The sequence below is a fragment of the Sugiyamaella lignohabitans genome, chromosome B (assembly GCF_001640025.1).
Source record: "Sugiyamaella lignohabitans strain CBS 10342 chromosome B, complete sequence".
Taxonomy (NCBI): domain Eukaryota; kingdom Fungi; phylum Ascomycota; class Dipodascomycetes; order Dipodascales; family Trichomonascaceae; genus Sugiyamaella; species Sugiyamaella lignohabitans.
In genome coordinates this window covers 3,636,364-3,651,270 of record NC_031674.1, presented here as the reverse complement: position 1 = coordinate 3,651,270, position 14,907 = coordinate 3,636,364, and the positions used below count along the sequence as shown (strand labels likewise).

General features: G+C 41.7%; 5 protein-coding genes and 2 non-coding genes across 7 annotated transcripts; 4 read left to right on the top strand and 3 right to left on the bottom strand.

Annotated features, from left to right (window-relative positions):
- Positions 1–430: 430 nt before the first annotated feature.
- On the top strand, positions 431–525 carry AWJ20_3220 (the record flags this gene model as incomplete). Its single annotated transcript has 1 exon — positions 431–525. It is a non-coding gene; the product is annotated as a tRNA-Lys (tRNA).
- A 504-nt stretch (positions 526–1,029) lies between these two features.
- AWJ20_3219 (gag-pol fusion protein) lies at positions 1,030–3,390 on the bottom strand (the record flags this gene model as incomplete). Its single annotated transcript, XM_018880227.1, has 1 exon — positions 1,030–3,390. The coding sequence occupies one exon, from the start codon at positions 3,388–3,390 to the stop codon at positions 1,030–1,032; it is 2,361 nt and encodes a 786-aa protein (XP_018738067.1).
- A 431-nt stretch (positions 3,391–3,821) lies between these two features.
- AWJ20_3218 lies at positions 3,822–3,895 on the top strand (the record flags this gene model as incomplete). The annotated part of the gene is made up of 1 exon: positions 3,822–3,895. It is a non-coding gene; the product is annotated as a tRNA-Ala (tRNA).
- A 206-nt stretch (positions 3,896–4,101) lies between these two features.
- On the bottom strand, positions 4,102–5,337 carry IES2 (Ies2p; the record flags this gene model as incomplete). The annotated part of the gene is made up of 1 exon (XM_018880226.1): positions 4,102–5,337. One exon carries the CDS (start codon positions 5,335–5,337, stop codon positions 4,102–4,104), a length of 1,236 nt encoding a protein of 411 aa, XP_018738066.1.
- Positions 5,338–6,498: 1,161 nt separating this feature from the next.
- On the bottom strand, positions 6,499–7,272 carry RRG9 (Rrg9p; the record flags this gene model as incomplete). Its single annotated transcript, XM_018880225.1, has 1 exon — positions 6,499–7,272. One exon carries the CDS (start codon positions 7,270–7,272, stop codon positions 6,499–6,501), a length of 774 nt encoding a protein of 257 aa, XP_018738065.1.
- A 562-nt stretch (positions 7,273–7,834) lies between these two features.
- Positions 7,835–10,297, top strand: VID27 (Vid27p; the record flags this gene model as incomplete). The annotated part of the gene is made up of 1 exon (XM_018880224.1): positions 7,835–10,297. One exon carries the CDS (start codon positions 7,835–7,837, stop codon positions 10,295–10,297), a length of 2,463 nt encoding a protein of 820 aa, XP_018738064.1.
- An 800-nt stretch (positions 10,298–11,097) lies between these two features.
- BRE4 (Bre4p) lies at positions 11,098–14,490 on the top strand (the record flags this gene model as incomplete). Its single annotated transcript, XM_018880223.1, has 1 exon — positions 11,098–14,490. One exon carries the CDS (start codon positions 11,098–11,100, stop codon positions 14,488–14,490), a length of 3,393 nt encoding a protein of 1,130 aa, XP_018738063.1.
- Between the last annotated feature and the right edge of the window lie 417 nt (positions 14,491–14,907).

The window sequence follows — 14,907 nt, the reverse complement described above, 5'->3', positions numbered from 1 at the left end:
ACCTGAAATGCTGGCTCATTACGCATTTGCTAGTCCCCAGGTAGGGTAAAGACCAGCGGTATGCAAGATCTCTGCTTGTCACGTTGCTTCTCACAGGAATAAATCTTGTTTAAAGTTCTATACTATACATAATTAATACAATTCAAATAATTTCAAATCCCATCATTTACACATTACCAGAAGGACTGCTCACGTTTTTGCCTGATTACAGGCTGTTTACTTTGGCTATTTGAGCCCCGTTAGAGGTCTTACACGTCTTAGAAGTTAGTATAAGAAGACTTAATGATAACCAAGCTTAGTCTTCCAACTTCCAAGGGAAAGTACGAGAATTGATATATCTTGGATCCCAGGGTTAGGTTACGTGCAATTGACATACAAGCTAAGAGTTGACATCTAAAAGGAAACTATGTCAGACTCTTTCGTAATTAATGCCTTGCTAGCTCAATCGGTAGAGCGTGTGACTCTTAAGCCTCTTTCGAGATAAAAGTCATCACAAGGTTGTGGGTTCGACCCCCACGTAGGGCTTTTTTTTTATAATCATCTACTAGAATATTATAATTATTTTGATACTATAAGTGGTCAATTGCATTCCTCACTGAAGAGAAGTAAAGTTTTATCTCTACGCGAACATTAGAATAATAATAATAATAGCTACCCTTGATGTTTTAACTTTTAAACGAAGAGAATTATGTATAGAACGCAGTGAACAAATAGGAAAGTTTGTCGCAATACACAAAACAAAGTCGGCTTGCTAGTATGGATTGAATGAAAATCCCCAGTAGAAATAAGTGGAAAACGAAGGGTAACAGCTCAGCTGCAAATATTCGCGGCACGATGGGATCCCGTAGCTCTAAAATAGTTGAAGAATAATATCCAAGCTGAAGAACCAGAACAAGGAGATCTGCAGGAGCAGATATATATATATATATATATATACGGAGATCTAGTCAGGTGACTTCCTTGAGGTAGGTTACCTCGTTAATATCCTGAATACAATCCAACGATGCTGAGATTCAGTACCCCCCACCCCTATGAACCGGCTTCAAGGTGGTTCAGGAATGTTTGGAGGTGAGGAGGCTTAGGATCCGTAGGTGATCTGTCGTGTAGTAGCCAGACAAGATCTTTGTAATCCTTTAGTCCATGCAAAGTGAAGTATTGCGACTCCGTTGCGTACTTGGTGCGGACTGAAGCGAGATAAAAGACCTGCTTGCCGAAAGGCTCGGTTCGAATGAGGTCGGTGATGCCTAGCGGATTATTGTCATAAAAATCGATTTCTTCTTCGATGTGAGTGCCATATTTCTTCCGATGCACCAAATTTTCCTCATAGAGTTCCAATTGGTCTACGTTGAACACAGGGTTAATGCGCCAAGACTTGGGTAACAATAGACGGTAGGCATTGTCGTTGACTTTTGCCGCAATTGTAAAGGGTCCAATCCATTTCCTATCGAATTTGCGTTTTGGACCTCGGTCATAGTTAAGCTTATCCGTGGAAAGTAAAACTCGATCCGTCATTTTGAAAACTTTGTGAATTCGATGCTTGTTGTGATACGTAGCTTGCTGCTGTTGGCTGTGTCGAATTATTTCCTTAGTACTGTTGTGGAGGTCAGCCTGGTGTGCTAAGTTGGCTTCCATTGTTGGATAAGCTTCCGCGGCTTTAAAATTGAAATGTATATTGGGTTCGAACCCAAACACTACCTTATAAGGGCTGTTCTTGATAGATTCATCATAAGTGGTGTTGATGGCAAAGGTGGCTTCCGACAATAACTCAGACCAATTGTTGTGTTGAGGGTTGATATATTTCGCGATATGGCGTATGACTTCCCCGTTCATGCGTTCTGTCTGACCATCCGTCTGAGGGTGGTATGCCGTGGAGAACTGAAGTTTAATATCTCGACTCGCGGTGAATGATCGCCAAAAGTTTGATGTAAATTGCGTGCCTCTATCCGAGATGATGGTGTCGGGACGGCCAAAGCGGTCGAAGTAGTCTTTCATACACGTTGCGAGTTCTATGGCGTTGGTGTTGGTGGAGCATGGGTAACACTGGACGTATTTACTGAAGCGGTCAACAATCACTAGAATTTGGGTTGACTCTTGGGGACCAGATTCCAGCAAGGTCGTTACAAAATCTAATGATATGGATTGGAAAGGGCGATCGGGGATCGGTAAAGGCTCTAGGAGGCCGTATGGTGCGTGGTCGCGTATTCGGAATTTTTGACATGTCACGCAGCTTTTGACGTATTTTTCCACGTACTCGCTGATGTTGGGCCATGTGAAAACTTTAGTTAATTCTTGTCTCGTGCGACGAACACCGTGATGACCGCCAATCCAATGATCGTGGAAAAGTTTGATCAAATCCTCATGTAAATCTTCATCCGCTCCTACGACAATTTTTCCCAGGTAACTCAAAATATAATTTTCATAAGAATAACAAAGTTTATCCTTCTTGTCGCCTGGGAATGGACTGTGTTGGGGATTACGGAAGTGTTGAAGAATCTTTGAGTACTTAGGATCTTTCTCCAGAGACTGATTTATCCGATTGATCATCTCGGCGTCGTGCGAAAAGGTCACAGATTGTATTGACTCTTGAGAAGTAGCTGTCGCTTCCACCGGTCGTTTCCCGGATTCGGGATTGCGTGTATTATGACGTTTGTTCGTCTGTCTACTGCAGTCCTTTGTGTTGTGTCCGCGATTTTTGTGAATTGAGCACCATTTCTTCAATGTAGATTTGTGTTGCGATTCTACTAGGACTTCATTTACACGTAGTTGGCTTCTTTCTGCAAAATCATCTAAAGAGATATGCGGGTTGTCGCCATGGAGTGTGGTTAGTGCCGTTCGGAGGCGAACACTCGGAGCCGCGTTTATCAAAGTAGTGATAATATTTCTATCCGGAATAGTTGTATTGGTCGCTTCTAGAATCGCTTTTTCTACAAATGCGGGGTAGTCAGCCACTTTGTCACATTTCATTGCGTTGAATTTCGCATACGCTTTCGTTTCCAAAAGTGCATGTTGTTGTTTCAGGAGGTTCCACAATTCGTCCCAAGGGTATGGCTGGTCCTCGCTGTACCACTGAAGTGCTCTGTTTTTATAGGTCGATGTGGGTAGGAGCCCCATAATGATATTGAACAGCTGTTCATACCCCATAGTCATCTGATTGGCTGCAATCCATCTTTTTGCAGAAGTGATAAAACTAGGAGCCGATGCAACTGTAAAATGGGCAGGTAACGGGCATTTACCCGTGTTTTGGTTCGATGTGACCTCAGGAAAGGATGGTGTCAGGAATGGACGGATTGTTTCGAACTCTGCTTTTAATTCCGGAGGTAGTTGGTTCATGAATTTTTGTACAGCCTCCTCTTGGGATTCAACAGGGGCAATTCGAGACTCCCCTGACATTTTTGCTTTTCTTGCTTCCTTCGCTTACTTCTTGCGACGATTGGACTCTGTTGTTAATTTATTAATTTCTTGGACTTCAGGTAGCGTTGGTTCTTGTTTTGCTCTCGTGTGATTTGCCACATAATCAAATACGAAGATGCTTCCCAAAAAAAATTTTCAGCTTGGATATTCTGTAAGGGATGATCTTTATTATAATAATAGTTCCTGAACGGTACAGTCTTCAATGCTACCAGAGTCTGATCCTGTTAGCTCTAGGATAGTTGAAGAATAATATCCCAGCTGAAGGACCAGAACTAGGAGATCTGCAGGAGCAGATATATATATGCGGCAATCTATTTCTCTAGTCAGGTGACTTCCTTGAGGTAGGTTACCTCGTTAATATCCTGAATACAATCCAAGGATGCTGAGATTCCTTACAATGAGAAATAATTGGGCGTATAGTCTAGTTGGTTATGGCGCTCGCTTAGCATGCGAGAGGTCTCCGGTTCAATTCCGGATTCGTCCATTTTTTGCACTTTTCGTTTAACTTTTCGGAATGTTTATGTCTGCCCTCTGAGTATAAAATATCTAGGTAGCATGTATATATAGAGAAAATAGTCTTTACACTTGATTATATTTTTTTAAGTTTAAAAGTGAATATCGAAATGCCGTCTCAACCTCATAAGTAAAAAATGGAGAAATAAATATATTTATGGACATGTACTACAACTACTACAGTGCAAATGGTTGCCCCTGCCATTCCTGTGGGAAACTCAAAGTAAAGCCTTTACTAGACGAGACCCAAGTCGTTAGAGCAGGATGATGTTTTATGAGACGCGACTTTTTATTTGGAGCTGCCCGATCACTATCATCTTCTAAAGCTGATGTCTCGTCCGTGATAAGTTTTCGACTTTTCGGCTGCCTCTTTTTTAAAAGCTTGTCCAATGTATCCTGCTTTTCTTCTTCAAGTCGTCTTTCGGACAGGTTTTTTCTTCGCCTTGTAAGCTCTGCCCGCCGGAGCAAAAGCTCCTCTTCAGTAAGCACCTTTTTCTTAGTGGTCTCAATCTGCAGTTCGAGATAATCATCAGGAGTCTCAGAAACAAACCTTGCCCGCTGACGAGCGGTCATCTTTGTAATGTCAGGAGTGGATGTACTATCATAACCGGTCTCATCCTCCTCATCCATATACATGTCGTTGTTCGTATCTAGGGTACTAGGTGTTGGGGGCAGTTCTTCACTGTCATCTTCTATTATTTGCCTTCGGTTACGGGATGATCGAGCAGCTGGACGGTCTAGTTCATTAGAATTAGGATTTTGAGCATGCTTATTTTTTGTCTGCCGAGAACGAGACGAATGCCTGCCCTGAGAAGAAGTAGTCCTTGATACCGGGGTTTCATTTGTTATCGGCGAAGCAGATTTTGATTTTAATTTTGAATTATTTTTATCAAATTTGAGGACCAGCTTTGTGGGCTTTGATTTGCTAGTGGATGACGTGCTAATCGAACTCTGGGCGCCTCGTTTGCGAGTTGTTTTAGATTCAAGTTCTGGCACCTCGTCATCTTCAAATTCTTCATCATCCTCTTCGTCTTCTTCAATTTCAACATCTTCATCTGATTCTGCCTCGAGATTTCCTTCGGATTCGTCTTCATCTTCATCCTCGTCGTCCTCAACTTCCTCATCGTCGTCTTCATTGATATCGGATGACACGGCTGATTTAACAGTTGTCTCCTCTATTTCTTCTTCATCACTGTCATCGTCGACAACACTGACATCATCCCCGCTAGCTTCTTGTTCGCTCGCACTAATTGCATCTTCGTCAGGGTCGCTAGCTGCTTCATTTGCACTGGATTCGCCAGCATCGCTACCTTCGACATCTGATTCGACTTCTTCAGCCAAAGCTTCATCGTTACTAGATAGCTCTGATAAGTCTGATGACTCGCCATCATCAATCTCTTTTATTTTAGCCATTCTGGAAGTTTAGGACACGAAATTCAACGGGTGTATAGAAGTCACCAGGAATCCCCAGATGCGTTCATCAAATGGTGCACCCATGCCAACCCGTTATATGCAATATTTGACATTTATGCTACTTACGGGGCCGTGGCTACTCTGGGGTCAGTTCTTATATTCTCCACATTTAAATCAGCATGAGCGGATTTAGACCTCACGCTTTAGAACATTAGATGTCACAATGAACAATATAGTTTTCCCGGAGTCATCACATTTTGTTCGGCAAAGAATTCCTCAGCAGCGAGGAATTTCTTTTAAGAAACTTATTGTCATATTGTATATATTTGGGGGAGTCTCTTCTGTCATCGCATTAGTTTCGAAACTAGTATTGGAGCCGTTGTTTCTACAGCTCACTGCGGATCGTAGTGATTACACCAACCTTGCTAGGAGGCTTTTAATACGTTTGAACTTGAAGTTATCATCATATATATCATATGTTCCTCCGATTAGGAACTCGCTCTCTGGACCGAAGTATATTGATGCTCAGACCCAGACGGACTCGAAAAGTAAAGAGGGGGTTAGCTGGACTCATCAGTCTGCTGGAGAGTATCTGGATTCACAAGTCAAGGAAATAAACGGCCGTGAACTCTCAGATAGCCTACGTAGACTGAGTCTAATGTCTAAACTTGAGCCTACTGGCGAGCTCAAGCACTCCCTAGATGGGATCACTTCTTATATTCAGAGCGTCACTTATCCAGGAATACATCCATTCGGCTATCCTGTAGACATGCACATGCCCATGAAACCGAGGGCTAATGTGGTAGATGATCTCAAGAAAGATATTCGTTCTATTAAGGGAACCCTATTGACTACGTAAGTAATAACTTGAAACACATCTCTGGAAAGCTTGTTTGGAAGTTGTGGACCGAACTAATGTGAACTAACTATTTTTAAGACGTGCAATTGGAGCAGGTTCTAAGCTTGGGGGTAGTCGTTAAGATTATGCTATGTACAAATAATAAATATTTAAATAAGCCGAAGGCTGACATCTTAGCAGGAGTGCCACTTAAAGATCTTCGTTGTATGTGAACAGAATATCCCTTAATATAGGTTGGCTAGTAAAGTGTGATAAGCAAAGTTGGTAATGTTAACAGCAAATGCAAGTCTAGACAGACTCTACTAAAAGAATTCATCGCCTATATCACCAGATGACTTTTGATTTGTTGTGGTTCGACGTAGTTTGCGGCTCTGATGAGACTTTTTGAGTGAATAACTTGACAATACAGGCTGAGATGACAGCTTGAGTGATCTTAACTTCTCTCCCCGTTTCTGCCATCGTTCACTAATATCCACTAGCTCTTCTTCTGTGGGCCGCCATTTACTCTTTAATATTCGTCTGATTGATTCTGGTGATACTTTGAACTCTTTGGCTATGTCTCTTGTCGTTAGAGTGGGTTCAAAGTCCCGTAATTTCCTGATGCCTTCCATTGCAGCTCTCGATAGTCTTTTTTTGGGTTTCCAGCCTTCATTATGCAGTTTCTCTTTTAATGCAAACATTTGCCTCTTCCAAGGTTCGAGGGTTTTATCCGACCGCCAATTTGGTGGTACTTTAGGTCTGCCATCTATCAGGGCACCAACTCTGTTAGCCACGGTTGTAATTCGCTGCAAATCTTTGTCAATGACAGATCCAGTATCAGATATTTGGGGAAGATCCCATGATTTCTGGTAGGGTGGATTAGACACAGAGAGTCTCTTTTTGGTCGATGAACTAAGAGATTGAGAAGAGGAAGAATTTGTAGTTTCGCCTTTTGGCTCGGTTGTTGCGATCTGCTCCCGGCCTTCTGACTGGGAGGAGGCCGACCTTATGCCAAATTTAGGTATGGGTAGGTACTGTGACCGGTATATGATTTTTGAGCATCCAAGACTACTCGCTATTGACCTGAACCTAAACATTTCCAATGTTCAGATATATGTAAATGATACCAGTAGTGTTATATGCATCTGGTTTTAATTAATTTATTAGATTATCCCTTGCCCATATCGCGATATGTTGCATACAAGATAAGGAATGGTTGACAGCCACCAAGCTATGAAGCTCCAATAGTCTTCTTCCATATAATTCTTTTTCAAACACTAATAAAAAAGTATGGTGTCCAATACTAACATACAAGAATAATAGCTTGGTTACTTACTAAGTAAACATCGCCTTGTAATAAATGGGCACTTGAGCTCAATAGCGGAGGCATATTATCACACTATTAGGTAACCTAACCCATATATCCACGGCAACGCGACAATCTCACATGCTGCGTGTGTTGTTTGTTTTGGGTTGTCTTTAACCAACAAATTATTTTTTCTCCCTAGTCATTCAAGACCAGCTGACTGGAAACGCAACAACCTCTATTTGCGCCACAAAAGGCATCAATTCTTTGGCGAGCAAAGGGAATACAGATTTATTTAAACTAAAATCGTAGAAGCAAAATTCAAAGAACTTGGTAGTGTGCTTTAAGAGATCATGAACTTTCTAAGAAAATTGTTGGCCACTTCACCAAAAGAAGAGCTTGCAGTCATCCCTGCTGGTCAACTATTCCTGGCACGACTTCCGAGTACTCCTAAAGGCGTCCATGAATGTATTTTTAAAGATGCGGTAATGTCTATCCGCCGAACCTCCAACGATTATCACTATCAGCTTGTAGTACAAAGAGTTTATGAGGAAGGAGAAGAGAGCCTAGCAGATAATGACGAAGATGGAAGTGAATTAGATGAGAATAAAGACGAATGGGCATTCCTAGTAGATGAAGCCTTGCAGATCAGCTACTTTTCTGAACAGGATGGCAGAGTCGTTGTTTCATGGTTGGATACAAGTGGCGAACCCGGTGATCGGTTTGAATTCATCTGTGATGCTAATACCAAACCAAATGTGTTTGATCATTTTGATCAAACTGCTAAAATCTGCCAATATGAGCGGAAGTACCAAGTTCCATTTGAAGGGGATCCAGAGACTGATTTGACAGAGTTTGATTTTGAGGTAGAGGCGCCCTCACAGACTGAAGAGCCAGTTCAACTTGCAGGAGAACCACTACAAGAAACCCAGGATTCAAAACTTGGATCGTCCACTTTGGAATCACCAAGTACTCCCACTAGACAGAAGGGACCTGGCTCTTTGGATAATACAGGACGACCATCCACAACTGAGATTACCGCTAATACCCAACAGACGTCTGCAAAGCACCTATCCGCAACTGAGAGTAGTCTAACAACAAAAGGACCACAAACCCCAGCTAAGCAAAAAGAGCCTGAACCTCCCCAGAAGACCGTCAAGCCTCCAATCGAAGGAACTCTAATTAGCAGCCACAAAGCTTCGTTCCATTTATTCGACCCTGTTACTTCAAGTTTTGTTGAACAAAATGAATCTGTTGATGTACGAATCGTCGAAATTGGTAAATTCGAGTATTTAATTGAAGCCCGTTCTGGTGACGACAGCCTTTTAGCAGTTGCTGTCGATCCCGATCTCAATCCCTGCTTCAACTTTGAGCACCTGTCATTTATTTTCAATTACTTCACTGAATCAAGTGTCTTCTCGTTCTTGTTCAAATTCGATGACTTTAATTTACTCTCGGAGTTTCAGCAATCTTTTATGATTGCAATGTGGGAGACAAGCAATAAACAGAAGTGGTCTAGTATCGGAGATAATGATCACAAGTTCATGACCGAACAGTTTGAAGAGATGGCGATAGACGAGAAAGAAGATGACGAAGAGGAGGATTCTGAAACTGAAGAAGATAGTAGTAAAGGCTTTAGTAAACCAGCGGACTATGATGAAGATGAGGAGTATGACAAAGAAGAGCGATTTGAAGCAGAGGGTAAGAATAGTCAGTTAGCTGTCGGTATGACCAATGATCGTTCTTATGTCGTGAGGGGTAATAAAATCGGTGTTTTCAAACAGACTGCAAATAATGACCTTGAGTTTACTACCTCAATTGATAACATCGGTACTTCAAATGGTAAGTCTTTCTCCCCTAAGAAAGTCATGCTACATACCCAGGATAGATCATTAGTTCTACAAGATCCTGATTCTTTGTCAAAGTTATTTCGCATGGACTTGGAGTATGGTAAAGTTATTGATGAATGGACTGTGGATGAAAATACGTCAGTCAGAAGTTTCGAGCCATCCAAGAAATTTTCACAGACAACCGGTGAACAAACATTCCTGGGTATCTCCGACAATGGCCTCTTCCGTATTGACCCCCGTCTTTCTGGTGACAAACTGGTCCAAAGCGAGCACAAGAAATATGCGACTAAGAACAATATGTTCAATGTTCTGACCACTACCGAAGGTGGCCATATTGCTGTGGCTACACAAAAGGGTGATATTAGACTTTACGATAGACTAGGTGTCAATGCCAAGACTCAATTGCCTGCATTTGGTGATGCTATCATTGGCATCGACGCATCTCCAGATGGTCGCTGGATCTTGGCCACTTGTAAAACCTATCTTCTTCTTATCGATGCTGAAATTAAAGAAGGCAAATATGAGGGTACCACTGGTTTTATGCGTTCTTTTGGTAAAGACTCGAAGCCTAGACCCAAACGTCTACAGATCAGCCCTCAACATGTTGCTTTCATGCAGGGAGAAACGGGAAAACCTCTCAGCTTCACCAAAGCTTACTTTAACACTGGTCATGATGCTAAAGTTCAGACTGTGGTAACAAGTTCGGGTCCATATGTTATTACATGGAGTCTGAAAAAGATCTGGAGAGGCGACAGAGAACCGTACCTTATCAAGAGATACGAATCCAATGTTACTGCTGACAATTTTAAATTCGGCACTGATAAGAATGTCATTATTTCTCTCGAAGACGATGTTGGTATGGTTAGCCGGAGCACATTCCGTAAACCCACAAGAGAGTCACTAGCAACTCCTGCCAGGCGAGTGCAGGCCTTGTCCAGGAACAGTATAGTAAATAGTCCGTTTTAACTATGAAAATGATGCCAATAAATCAAAGATATGATCTGAATAGCTGGGACCAAATATAACGTAGTGATACAACAATTAATAAATAATTTTACAAAATATTTACAGACTGTGAGAAATAGCTGTCGCTACTTTTTACCAGTAATCTCCTTCTTAAATTCTTCAAAGAACAGTCTTCTGAATAGTCGAAACTTGTTCAGTCGGATTTCAAAATTAGCTTCAGAGTTAGCTGGTGTTAACACTTACAGGGTCCAACAGGGAACTCCCTGATTTTTTAAAGCACATCCTGCCTTACAAAACACAGAATAGTCCAAAGCCGTGTCAAGTAGTTAACACAATAACCGTCTGGACTACTCTTAAATCGACTCTCTTTACTTACTTGGACCGCTTCCTAAGTCTTCTCTTGGCGGAATTGGCTCGCCTTTGATTCGTGCATTAGTAACCTGCACAAATCTATGAAATCTCTGACTAGCCAACAACTATTATGTTAGAGAATGCTCCTTAGATATGTTGGTTTGGAAACTTTTGTACATACCTTCTTCACAAGAAAATCATGGAGCCCTTGTTGCCACATTAGAGTGTGGAATATCTAGCATCATTCAGATTGATCAGGTCAGAGATCACTTCAGTTTCAGCACGGCTAAAGATTCTCGATATGAGCTATCTTGCAGCATACCTTTGATCCTCTACATGCGATCCAAATCATAGCTACAATTTATTCCGTTGATATATCTTTATATCCTTTATGATATATGATATGTGCTATGATTGAGAGAAGCGCCGATATGCCTATTTAAGTCGAAATGGAACTTAATTTTCCGAGAAACGGTCGTTCAACAGGATTAGCTAAAGATAACCAAGAATCTAGTCGTGATGACCTGCCTACTGTGGTTAACGATGAAGCACCTGAACCGAGCATTGAGAATGCTGGTCTAGACAGGGATACACCGGTACCTGATCCATCACCAAGAAATAAATTCCTCGATATCGAGGATACAGCATTTCTCAGACCATCTCCAAATCAACTTGGATCACATCACAGCGCGGAGTCTGTGCCCATTTATAGAGGATCATATGCTCACACTTCCCATGCTTCGCTAAAATCGTATGCGGAAGCAATGGCTATTGTTAATCCGGATGGTGCTGTATTGGGTTCTGGCCATGGTAATACACCGTGTGGTCCTCACGAATTACCATTACATGGAGATCGTAGCGGACTGCATTCTGGAGTCGCTACTCCTAGAAGTGCCTTTGTGGAGCCCAAAATGAGTTATCTCCAGGCAAAACTAGAGACTTTATTTGGAAATCAAGTGAAAGAAGAAAGAGTCACGTATGGAATAGAAGAGCTGCGTAATGGTTTTTTTGATGCAATTTTCGTGCCACCAACGATAGTTGAATCAGCAGCAAAAAGGGAGTTCATAGGTAAACCCAGTAAAAGTTTAAGTGATTCTGGAAAGTCTTGGATTAATAGTTGGATCAAGTCAGTTCGAAAAATAACTGTTCAGACAGAACAGATCAAGCTTTTGAAAACTTTTTTGGCCTACTTTCTGGCCTATATTCTATGTATGATTGGACCCACAGGACGATGGTTAGGTAGATACAACTTATTTATGGCATTTGCAGTTCTCATTCACCATCCGGGAAGAACGTCTGGATCACAGATAGAAATTAGTTTCTGGTCTATTCTTGGTATTGCAATTGGTTTGGGTTGGGGATCCACTGGTCTATATATCGCATCATCTACACACAGGGCGGCGGAATTATTTGGCTTAATTCATGCATTTTCTCTCACATTATGCTTAGTAGTAACATGCTGGATAAAAGCTGCTTTTGTTAGGTTACATCATTTTATGACTTCTTTGGCGTTGGCGGTTTACGTTTTAGAAGTCGCCAATGTCAGCGAGTCGACATCAGTCGACTGGATGAAAGCATGGCAGTTTGGCATACCTTATCTGTTCGGTATATTGATCAGCCTGGCTGTGAATATTTTGGTATTTCCTGACTTTGGCCATCAGGATATCATGTTTGCCTTGAAAGTAGCCCTCCAAGAATGCATTGAGGCTACGAAAAATTTCTATTCCAACGAAGAGGAAATAAGCGTCGTTAGAGACCTAACGAAAGCATCATTAGATCTTTCCGAAGCTGTTCGCGGGGCTGCAAATGAGATAACCATATCTACGCTTCAAACGAAGGAACTTGTTAATTTGCGAAACTCTATCCAGGTTGGAATAGCGAGAATCCGTGCTGTACCTTCCCCCTCGTCTCTTTATACTTCAGGAAATATGGCGACACCAGCCGAATTCAACCACGATGGTCAAATACATGCTGCAAATATCATCAGATATTCTTTGAAAGAGTCTTCTACTGAATTAATAGCTGTTCTGGCTAAAACCATTCAAATATGTATAGACTACGTGTCCTATCTAGAAAATGGGAAAAATACGGCCGAGAATTACAACAAGAGTCACAATGATATTTTCGAACGACAGCTTTTTCAAATTGAAAAAGCGATTGCTAAGCTATCTCATGCTTATGCGAGTGTTCTCAGGTCAGACTCATATTCTCTAACCCAATCACCAGATCAAGAGTTGTTTGAGATACTGTTGCATATTTACTATCTTGCTGAAGCAGGTAAATCTGTCTTACTAATAGGTAGAGAGTTTCAAAAGACGTCAAAGAAAAGGTCATGGAAGCTATCACTCCCCAATTATCCCATGCGACGTGCTCTGAGACGAAGCACGGGCCGGATTATCCGAGATTTAGGTGGTAAAACTGCGATGCATTATTATTCAGCCAAGAAAGACGTTGATGAAATATTTCAACAGATCAACGCCATAGACACATCGCAAACTTCGAAGGCGACAGATGGAGTCGTCCCACTTGCTTCGAGGGGAGCCAGTCATGCGTTCCGCTATAAGACCTGGGAAGTGCTCCATAGACTACAAGGAGAAGAAACACGATATTCGTTGAAAACGGTTATATCAGTCGTCTTGATATCAGTTCCAGCTTGGCTTACATCCAGCAATTCATGGTATAATGATAACGATTGCTGGATTTCAGGAATCTTTGTTATGATCATAATGACTGCTAGAGTGGGAGGTATCGTTACTGACTTTTTAGTTTTTTCAATATTGTGCTTAACAGGGTCAATTTGGGCAGGCCTAGGATTTCGAGCAGATGAAGGCAACCCTTATGTATTATCGGTGTTCTGTGCCATTTTCATGATACCGTGCCTCTTTAGACATATTTCTACCAGCCACCCAAGATCCGGAATGATTGGATGTATGGCGTTTACATTGGTATCATTAAGTCTCTACGACAGACGTCCTATTCGTGTGAACGAGTTATTTGCGTCTGTATACCCACGAGTTTTGTCTTGTGAGGTCGGCGTAGTGGTATCTTTGCTTATCAATTGGATAATGTGGCCGTTTGTGGCGCGCCACGAGGTGCGGAAGTCTATGTCGATACTATTGTCCAATATAAGCAGAACTTATCTTTTGGTTAGTGATAGATATTTATACAGAGACCAGGGGGATGAGCCAACACCATTGGCCCTTCAATTGTCAGAGATTTGTGAGAATAGAGTTCATAGGAGTATGTTTGTACTTCAGGAGATGATAGAAATGGCACCCCGAGAACCATCACTGCGAGGAACGTTTGACGGAAGACCATATTCAAAAATGCTCGAGTGTTGTGAAGCAATCCTTCAGAACCTTATCGCAGCTCGCATTAATAGCACACACTTTAATATTTACGAGTTTGATCCTCAAGGTCCAAATGGTTCAATGTCGCATCAACTTATGTCACTTCGACGAGATTCTGTGGCAGCATTATTATTTGTCTTTTATATCCTAGCAGGAGCATTCAGATCTAAACAAGAGATACCTCACTATTTGCCTTCAGCACCTATGGCAAGGAAATTGCTGTTTGATCATATGGCCGAGCTGGAGCTTCACGCTAATGGAGGTGTTACTCAAAATGTACCTCATGATCATATAACAGCGACCGAAAGAAGTAAGCTGAGCCGACTTCATTCGACAGATACCAAGTTGTACAACCGATTCGGATCCGACGAGAAGCTCATGTGGGCGCTCGTTCATGAAACGGCGTTCTCAAACTCTTTCACCAAAACAGCCGAGGAGCTCGAAAAGCTCATTGGCTACTCAAAACGCATTCTTGGAGAACAATCAATATAGTATATAAATAAAATTGCATTGGATTATTTTTGAGCCAAAAAATGGTCAAAGGTTCTATCCTAAAATAAGTTAGAAACATTCGTTGTTCTTAGTCAACATTCGACATTACCAACTGTACAAAACAATCTTTGAAACAAGAGCACTCTGTCAACTCAAAGTTTACTCGTATAATACTTACTAGAGTTTCAAATCAAAATAAATACCGGACCAGGTGTTGTTTCAGCTCACTCCAGGTTGTGCTGTCATGTTTGAATTTGGGCCTTCTTGGATTCACGAATAGAAACAGTACTTCGACTTATAATATGGAACGCAAGTATTAAAACAATTGTGGCTGTGCCAAGAGTGATCGCTATGCTATTCAATTCCCCGTCTGTTATCATCTTTGAGCGTTAGTTTGGCTAGGAGATGGATGACACG